The sequence below is a fragment of the Cynara cardunculus genome (assembly GCF_001531365.2).
Source record: "Cynara cardunculus var. scolymus isolate 2C chromosome LG 9, CcrdV1, whole genome shotgun sequence".
NCBI classification, from domain to species: Eukaryota; Viridiplantae; Streptophyta; class Magnoliopsida; order Asterales; family Asteraceae; genus Cynara; species Cynara cardunculus.
Window position 1 is genome coordinate 8,358,418 of NC_037536.1, and position 10,133 is coordinate 8,368,550.

At 36.8% G+C, this 10,133-nt stretch overlaps 1 protein-coding gene across 7 annotated transcripts; it reads right to left on the reverse strand.

Moving 5' to 3' along the window:
* Positions 1-310: 310 nt before the first annotated feature.
* LOC112518244 (BEL1-like homeodomain protein 9) lies at positions 311-8,721 on the reverse strand. Of its 7 annotated transcripts, XM_025125870.1 has the most exons (6): positions 7,942-8,721; positions 1,874-2,247; positions 1,603-1,663; positions 1,452-1,512; positions 1,139-1,264; positions 873-950 (listed from the first exon to the last, which is right to left on the reverse strand). In XM_025125870.1, exons 1-5 carry the CDS (start codon positions 8,617-8,619, stop codon positions 1,179-1,181), a joined length of 1,260 nt encoding a protein of 419 aa, XP_024981638.1. In that variant the 5' UTR covers positions 8,620-8,721; the 3' UTR covers positions 873-950; positions 1,139-1,178. The 7 variants fall into 7 exon arrangements, with proteins under 7 accessions (XP_024981637.1, XP_024981636.1, XP_024981640.1 ...); XM_025125869.1 differs by lacking the exons at positions 1,139-1,264; positions 1,603-1,663 and having other exon boundaries at positions 311-950; positions 7,942-8,150; positions 8,352-8,714; XM_025125872.1 differs by lacking the exon at positions 1,139-1,264 and having other exon boundaries at positions 789-950; positions 7,942-8,719.
* Positions 8,722-10,133: the final 1,412 nt, after the last annotated feature.

Here is a 10,133-nt window from a genome sequence, read left to right on the forward strand (position 1 = left end):
GATACATATAGATTATGTTCGGCACCTCGGGGTTGCATGGCTTTTGTTCCGCCCCCAGTACTTTGTAGGGGTGAGTTGAATGGTCCGTTGTCCGTTCTACGTTGTTACAATTTGCAGCTACTCTAGATAAAGAGAGAGGAGATGAAAGCCTCACAAAACAGTTGTAAATTATGTCAATCCTTGTCAGTACAAAACCAAGCATAAATAGCTGATACATCTTGTACATATATTTGTAGGCTGGAGCTCATCCATCCCCACAAAGAACCTGAACCATACTTACCCAAAAATGAAAAGAGAGAAGAAAACTACTGAGTTGGTGACATATCACCTATTTTCTTCAAGCTCAAAAAAGAACTACTAGTGACAGATGATGTACAAGTGGCTGTATGTAATGTGACAAAATCAAATGGATTCAACCACTTTATATCATGTGATATGCATTTATATATATATCTTCAAAGACCACTAAACCATCAGCCACCAAAATCATGCAAAAACTGCCCCCCCATAATTTCTCGTCCAACCTGCCGATTTTCTGCATCCAAACCACTGATAACAAATCTCTCGCGATTCAAGCGAAAGGGCTCAGACAATGTGATTGCATTGTTATCTTGATGGAGGCCTAGCGTCAAAGAAACCCCACGATTACCATTTGCACCATTGTTTGCACCGTGGATTGATAAATTGCCATAAAAGTTCATGTGCTCCTTATTTCTTTCCATGATATGATGATCACTATATCTATTTTCACTGGAGAAGTCATTTCTAGGGCGCTTCGAAGGAGGGTCTTGGTTCCTTCGATGAGATGGATCTCTGGATATAACTGGGGGAGTTTCTTGTTCCTGGATATGTGAGGAAACTTTGTGCACTTGGCGGGCTTCAAGTGTGTGTACTTCCTCTACCATAGGCTTCCAAAGTCTCACTCTTGCATTTATGAACCAGTTGGAAACCTGGCTGATGAACAAAGTAAGCATGGCATGTTTCCAATCTAATGATATACTAGGAAGAAAAAAAAAATCATGAAGTCGCAAATGCATATATAACTTTCTTATATACATACATATATATATATATATATGTATATATATATATATATATATATATACATACGGCAAATTAAAACTCACACACTTCTCACCTTCTGTGAGACTTGGAACCCTGACCTCCAAGGAGTGGGGTTACCTGGTACTGCCGGGAACAATTCCCCTTTGGTATTGCATATATAACATGGCATCTTGATTTATTGATGAATGCAGTTGACCGTCTGCTATTTAATTTCCAATTCTTTTAGCCATGGTCTAAAAGTTGAAACTAAAATAGAATGTAGTTCCTCAAACAGATGAAATTTCTAATGCTTGATTTGGTATATATATATTCCCCTGGTGAAGAAAGTGTGGAAACCATAATATTTTAGTACAAAAATATTACAAGCAGACAGGGAAGGCACACACCTGGTTCCGGGACAAACCCGTCTGTTTGGCTAATATTTGCTTGTCTGTGTCGGTTGGATAACTGTGCAAGTAAATTTAAGAAAAAAGGCTACATCAATATTGTAAATGTTGAGAAGCTAGAAGACGCTGCATATAAGTTATCACTCTCTACCTCTAATAAATTAAACAAGCTTTTCTCTTTGCAAATTAACAAAGGAAAACACACGCTCATTCTGGGCAGGGAAATTGAACCACAAGTTATTGACTGATGAAAGAATCAACTGCAACCATCACACGTCATGGTGTTATTGGCATGCACAGTACTAAATTTAAGAACTTCGATATATGCATTGGTGTCGTACTATACAACCAACCAATGATTTCCTTGCAATCTAGATGCATGTTTTGTAGTTCGTATCTTGGTTAACAATAAAATCACTCACGGGTGAAGAAAATGATCAAACAACCATGCTCTCAGAACAGTCACAGCTCGCTTCGGCAGACCCCTTTGGGGACGCCAAACAGGCTGATGGTCAACAAATCCCATGTTGTTGATTGCCTTTTGACCATAAAGTCCGTCGTTGGAACTTCCGGACCACATCAATTCTTCTCTGCGGTAGCTTATTTGATGCTCATGAGGTTTCACTGAGAATTGCAGCTGGTCAGTTATAGCATTATTTAGGCAACGGAAGTTCTTAGACATTGCTTTTAAGTCCAAGTTTGCAAATGGAGCTGCACTGCTAAGCCCAGAAACTGTTTCGAATGATGTTATAACTGCTTGGATCTGTTGGTAGTAATGTTTGTACCTCTTGTACACCTGCTCGAAATAAAAGTAGGTTTACTGTTATTGCATTCACAGTAGAACAAGCACATTATCTAGGCCCCAACAAAGCCAAGTATTGCTTTGAGTTTAAACCATCTAAACCCTACCTCATTATCTAATTATTACAGAGAAAACATATTTTCCATCAAAGAAAAAGCTGCTATATATGTATTCTTGTTGAAGTGGTCCTTAAAAAACCAGAACGGACTTCCTTTGCTCCACAATGAGAGAGATATTCTGACATCATAGTTGAATATCATATGATCCAAGTGATTTATCCAAAGAACTTTTGAGAACCATAAAAATCATAATTAATGGTGACCTTTGTAGCTACACCAAAGTGTTTTTGGCTACTTTGGCCGGTTAGAAACAGCAGTCTAAACAAAGACTGAGAAGCTCCGAATTTTTGAACTCAATTGTAACATGTTTCATATATAGATGTTTCTTGCTTTAGCACAAAATTTATTCTTAATTAGTTCTTCATATATCGTAATGTCACAGGATAGTATGTTCCTTGACACGTTGCTTTCATCAGGATGATAAGTCAAAGTAAATTGCTCTCACTAACGGTTGGGAAGAGGAGCACAAAAGATCTGCAATGGAAGAGACTGCTACTAGCAAGGGATTGACTTGTTCTTTTTTTCCTTCTTATTTCAGATAGTTATAATTAAGGTAACTTCTCTTTACAGCAGTCTTTATCTCCTCGATAGAGAATTCTACATCAAGATGTTCTACTTTCGTTAGCTAAAATAGGTCCTAAACATCTGAGAAAATAAAAAATGGCATAGTCTGTTCAATATATATTAGGCTTAGGCACTTGATATTATTTCTGTTTGATTGGACCTTGTTAGCTTCTATTCTGTCCAGGTAACATGTTTGTTTCACTTGATCGATATTTCATCCCTACATGCTGCTTTGTTCATTTGTGCCTGGTGAAATTGTGTTGGTGACCCTGAAACAATTGATTTCTCTCTTAATAAGTTTTGCTGATTTAGAATTCTGTCAACGAAGTGAGGACTGTAGGTGAAAAAGCCTGTGATGTGAAACAAAGAGAGAATAATATCAGTTATTGTTCATCTCCGTAAATCCATGTGAAGCTCACATCTAATATTGGAACATCTTCGCCTTGACAGGTTCTGATCATGTACCAAAAGATTTTCCTCCTGCTTATGATATTGACCATGACAAGTCTGTCATTTGGCCAAAATTGCCTCTCACATTATGTGTTTTGCCAATCATCATTGGCCATTATATCAACTCGATATCAGCAAATGTCTATAAATGGCACCATTGAGAAGGTTTTTACGGATTCCTGCTTCTGATGATGTTTATATGGACTTGTGGAATCTCAAAGTTGACTTCGTTTTCTTCTAAGCTCTTTGGCAGTTTGTGACATCAGCTATTATAATCTACACCAAGTAACTTAATCCTCTTGGTCTATGTAAATGACATCGTTCCCATAGGTGACGAAAATGAGTGTATCAAGGAATTTAAACATTATGAATCGTTTTGCAACCCACTAGACTTGTATATGCTACAATTTGAGAAACTTCCAACTCAAAGTGATCAACTTATACGTTATAATAAAAAGCATACACACTTGTGGAACATAAGTTACAAGATGATTACATATTTAAACATCTCTAACTCGGTGAATTAGTTGGTTAATTAGTTCATGTTCAATATCTAAAGGCATCTACAATAACGGGTACTCTACATCTTGAGTAAGGGCATTTTAGAGTACAGTCACAGAGAAAAGATGTCACTAAATTGTTGGCTATTCAATGCTAATCTAGCATGATGCCAAACTATGCAATGAACAAGAACTGGTTACTATGTTTTCGTTGGCCTAAAATATGGCATCTTGGAAGAGCAAGAGTCACCATATTGTTTCTCATTTTAGTGTCGGTCCAAGCACCAAGCAACGAAGCATGTCACATATGAGTATACCGCATCTATTTGATATTTGGGAATATTCCCAAGTTAACGAGGCTATATTGTGAACTACAAGGGCGGTGCCTGATTGGTTTAAGCTTGACTCCAAAGGTCAAAAGTACCAGGAGGTCTCAGGTTCAAATCCAAGGAAGAATAAAAATCCCCTTGTGGCCACGGAGGTTCAAATGCAGTGACTTCTGGCTATCTGCAAAGCAGGTGGTCGCCCTGGGATTAGTCGGCTCGCATAGCGGGTTAGATATCCAGGTTAATCAAAAGAAAACGAGGCTATATTATGATAATCAAGAAACTGCTTTGGTGTTTCCCCAATTGTCCCAAAAGTCGTAGTTCTCAAGTGGAATGACAAATACCTCAATAATCTCGGCCTTCATGGTCAACAAGGATTCATGCCTTCTTGAGATATTTATGATTAATTGATGCTTCTGCTTTTTATTTTAGGGATCCAAACAAAGCCAGTTGCAAGTCTCATTCATATTTTGCAAAGTAGCATTGCCTCTTGGCTCTCTTGCAATCAACTCATGCATTTATGAATATCACCTTTTCCATGTAGTATTGTAACAACCTAGTTTCTATATTTGTTAGATTTCAGCGTTTTATGTCTTAAATACAAGTACTATGATCAAATTAAGTGCACTAAAATGGCACCAGTAGCATTTATATTTAAAATCATCATATTTTAAAAGACAAGTAGCTTACAAAGCAAAGCATGAGAAATCATACCTAAATACTTGAGAAAGCAAGTCTAGTAAGCATGACAAAGCAAGCTAGTTATGAGTTGTTAAGGCTAGAAGTATGTGTTGGCAAAATTATTGATGACAAAGCAAATCTAGTAAGCATGACAAAGCAAGTTAGTTATGCGTTGTTAAGGTTAGAAGTAAGTGTTGGCAAACTATTGATGACAAAGCAAGCTAGTTATGAGCTGTTAAGGCTAGAAGTATTTGTTGGCAAAATTATTGATGACAAAGCAAGTCTAGTAAGCATGACAATTAAAAACTAGAAGCATGATGTGTCATGATTCTTTTTTCTTAAGCATGAGGTGTTTAACTCTCATAAGAGTACAGCCATGAAAGCAAGAAGAACGAGTAGTTTATGCATTGTAATCACCTATAAATAGTGGTTGAAAAGAAGCCATTATTTCCATACCAAGTAAGAAAACACTCTCAATACGATGCCAAGTTTGAAGTGAGGAGTCGAAAAAAAAAGTCAGGCGCAAAACAAGGTGAGTATGTTATGAGATTTTCTGAGATACATATATGCTACATAAATGTACTTTGTGCATTATAAAGAGTTGGATAAGATGTTTTGGCATGTTTGCTTTACATGAAATGAGGATATGTTTATACAGCCAAGAGATATGTATTTTAACGTAAAGCATGAAAGTTCTATGCATGTTATGTATGACCATATATATCCAACGTACGAGGTATATAATGTAGGGACGTCTTGCAAATGGACCTTATGGGCAACATTTATGGACTCCGGGGTTAGCAAACCTGATGCAGCGTATAACAATGAAACACAGATTACCACGTTAATTCTACGAATACCCTTGGATAACCTCTTCTTGGATTCATTGATTTGACGAATATTGAACATAGGCTTCAAATTCGAATTCACACGAATTCCAAAATTGGGAAGAAAATTCAAAATCTGTCAAATTCAAGCGTGACCTTCCAGAGGAAGCCCAAACTGAAATGGGCCTAAAAGGACTACGAGCCAAACATAAAAATCCCAACGGAAAATTCAAGAAACAATAAAAAAAACACGAAAAATGTCCAAAATCATGCGTAAACATCGTTTTTGGACATCAGTGTTATGAAAATTGTTTATTCATGAAACCATAACTACTCATTACAGCTTAAGTTTTCCATGTATGTATCTCATGGAGGGAGTAAAGAGGAATAACATGAAGTAGAACTACTCTAATCAATAGCAAAATCTGGTATTATAAGCTATTGAGTTATGTTTCCGTTGATGTTTCAACTCTGATATAATCATAAACTATGAAAGAAATAAAGTTAAATTTAGTTCAGCAAATAAGAGCGCCCATTTAGGATTGGGGCATTACAAGTAATTACTTGAATGTTATGAACGTAACGTAGAGAATATAGTTGTTTCACCTTTAGTTGTCTCCTCCCTGACTCCAACTACTAGATGTACTATTCTCAATTTTAACGGATGTTTCCACGCTTTATTACTGGCTAACAGCTTAGATGTACCATTCACGATTCCAAAAATTCGATTGGAAACCATTCTCATGCATGGTGTCAGGTTAGAACGAGTCTTCTCCAATAAAATTGACATTTTTCTTAGGAGCAATGGGCCTCACTCTAGACTTGTAAAGGCATTGTTTCTCTCACCTTCCGCCAACTTTTCTTTTAGCTTAATACCAAATTCACTTGCCATGGGTTAGGTTTATCTTAAACCAACTAACCAAGTGGTTGTTTTACACTGTTCCTGCTTTCCAAAATATGTCAAAGTAAATCGCCAGGATCAGGATATATATAGGGGTGGATACATACGAGAACAATAACCAAATAAGAGTAAAAGAAAACAGTCGAATCACATGTGATTCACGCGACTTTGGCCATTACCAAAGGTCGCGGGTCACGTCGCCCACACACCTTTACGTTGACCTTTAGTGTAAAATCACATGTGATTTTGCACATGATTTGGCCGTTTTCGTGTTCTTTTATTTAGCTATTGTTCTCGTTTGAACCTCCCTATATATATATATGTGTGTGTGTGTGTGTATTTCTAATAACGAGACTTACAGGTTTCTTTGATTAATCATTTCATTGAATGTTTTCTTAAAATTAAATGAGGGAGGTTTATGTCATCTAGGAATCTTCGCAACCCCAATAAAATTATCTGACTTAGTATGATTCCAAGTCATACTACAAAATTCATAAGAACCTAAAGAATGCTAACATCCTAAAACAATCTGGTGAAAGCCAAGATTGTTATGGAGCACGTTTCTTACCCTCTAACGTGAGCACTTGATGGCTATGCCATTGAAGTAGTTTCGGATATCATTTTACCATATCAGTGTGCGAACTTATCAACTTGTCATTAAGAAAACGACCAAAAATGAGTGTTATATAACGAGATATGGTGTGGTATAATATCCATCGTGTGCAAGGCACCAAAAGCGATCCGCTTGCTCTAGGCATCATACATTAGCCAGGTCTCAATAAGACATGTTACAAACAAGAAAGTTAAAAACACGCTCCCTGGCCTTTATTCCCTTTTAACTTTTTGTGCTTTTCAAACGATTCTTTCCAAGAACTCGAATAAAGGTTCTTTAGTGGTTTTACGGTATATATTCTCTTTCACTGCTAATCAAAAAGAAGACGATTCCATCGGTAAAAAGAAAACCAAAGACTATGTTATTTGCATTAACAAAAGATGAAACAAGTACCCTTTTTTCTAATGAGAAAGCATCTATTCCTTTCTAAAATAAGTCACCACTAAACAACAAACCCCAACTTGTACTTAATTCATTCAGCTGAGCTTATTCTTTCGGTACCCATCATTCATTTAATTGTACTAATTTAAGGTATCACTCGTATATCCAAACAAGGGTATCTCAAGTCTAGCATCTACATAAACTACACCTTGCTGCTAAGCTTAAAATCGAAGCAGAATGTGTTGTATAAGAAAAAAGTAGTTACTTAATTAAGTCATAATAAAGATTACAGCAGATAAAAGTTAAATAATAGCTGAATACAGTACCTCATCTAGCAACGAGATTAGCCTTGACCTTTTCCTGGTGTCTGAACCGCAATTGGGATGATCAACACTTGTCGTCGTCCTGAGGTTCTCCAATGAAGGAGGGTCCGTCATCAACCCACAATCAACGCCAAAACCCACGTCACAAATTTCATCCAACAGCTGTTGCGTCGGCTTCAAGAATTTGGAACCTTTCAAGATCGAAGCATAGCCTGTGTACGGACCAAGCGTCATCACCGCAGTCCGACAAAAATCTAAGCCAGTGGACTCATACTTTTGCAAAGGATGAGTTCCGTTGTGGGAAGAAAGAGATAAAGCCAGTGGCTCCGGTTTATACACGAGAAAATCTCCGGAGCCGTCGAACGGGTGATGTTGAATGAACCTGAGGTCTTGATGTGTGTAAAGAAAATTACAATGGTTGTTGTCTGGATCATTGACGGACTGCAGATCCAACGACTCGTCTATCATTGCTGTTGCATAATCACTGTTACTAGTAGCAGTAGCCATTAATGAGGAGGTGATGTTGCGTGGTTGCTTGGATAAGAGATTGGGAGAGGAAGAGATGAAGGACGATTGATCATATAAAGGGAGCAGATCTCCAACGCAACCAGTGGTTACAACCCTCAGCTTCTCCCTTCTGCTTTGTTGTGGTATGTGGTATGGTTCAAAACCCTCCGCCATAGACAAACAACGAACTCGAGAGAGAGATTATGAGAGATTATAACAGACACAGTGGGTTTGCGTTTGGGTTTGGGTTTGGGTTTGGGAGAAAGGAGGTGAGGAGTAGGTTAGCGAAACAGTCACCGACGGTAGCAGCTAGAATCTATTAACCTACGAGAGACTGCGTGTGGATGTGTGTTTTAGATACAGAAAAAAGTGTCATGTCATGTGTTGTTTTTCTCTCTGTGTGGGTCCTGGTCATCATTACATCCATTCTTATGATCACAAGATGATAAAACCGTGATTGATTTTTATAAATAAACCAGTAGTGTATCCGTGCATTGTGATGGTAGCCGTAAATTTTAACGATTTTGAAGTTTTATTAGTTTTGTTAGAGAAGATTTAACAATGATATAAGTTATATTTGGTCTTTACATATTAATACAATTTGAATAAATAAGAGTTATGGTTCCAATTATAGTCTATTGACGAAAAAAATTGTATAACAGTTTAAAATCCAATATATTTAAAATCCAACATATTTAAACGACTTCACAAATGTGTTCAATTTACACTAAGAACAAGACCGAGAGTTTTAAAGCAATTAAATGATAGATGAATGGGAGAACTTTTAATAACTCGTGATGAATATCAGTTTGAATCTCATTTCAGGGGATAGGGAGAAAACATAGAGGTATGAGAGGGTGAATGCATGAGTGAAATGTGACAAAAGTATCTTGGGAACATTAAAAGAAAAGATAATAATGTGCATTGGTAACTGATAACTCTCATTTTGTTAGAGTTATTTGTTGTCCAATACCCCTATTTTATTGTATCTTTGGTACCCATTTTGCTCCTATCCTATATTTTTTATCCAAATTATGTTAAGAGGTGATGAAAGGTTAAGAATTTAATTATTGTCTAAAAAACTCTTTATTGTTGGTAAATTTGGCATCTTGTTGGATTTGAACAAAATTATGATATTCATATTTTTGGATATTATTGAGATTTAATGCTAAGTTCAAATCTAAATACTTGGTTGCATGGAAGATTGGACCTAGTTATGGGATGATGAGACTTGGAATAGTTCTATTTGTACCATGATGGAATGGTTTTTCCATCACATTTATTGGTTGTATCTTCACCTTTTGCAACCTATCAAGAGGAGGTGACTTGGTCAGGATTGAAGAAGACATGTGGTGATGGGGGGTCATTATCAAATTAACAATGAGTACCCGGGTCCCACCATTTCCCCTATATATTTGAAGACTTCTCTCAAGCAAATCATCTAACTCAATTCAACTTTTCCACCAGCACCTTGGAGCATCCTCTTAAAGCTTTGTAGCATTAGAACTAGTTTATTTTCAGTTTGTAATTTAATTTTCGTAGTTCAGTTTTTATTCTCGCCACTGTATTGTGTGCCCTCTGTGGGCACCAGTAAGTATTTATTTTCAGTTCAAGTATTTCTTATGTAGCTTTCTTCTTCTATTTTTGTTATGTTTTCTAATTTCATTATGAACTAAGCACCCCCTTGG

Coding starts and splice junctions, on each gene's coding strand:
- LOC112518244 (XM_025125868.1), bottom strand. CDS start 8,619: ATGGCGGAGGGTTTTGAACCATACCACATACCACAACAAAGCAGAAGG. Junction 1,513..1,873: donor TTTGATCATTTTCTTCACCC/GTGAGTGATTTT, acceptor TTACTTGCACAG/TTATCCAACCGACACAGACA. Junction 951..1,451: donor CGGGTTTGTCCCGGAACCAG/GTGTGTGCCTTC, acceptor TTCATCAGCCAG/GTTTCCAACTGGTTCATAAA.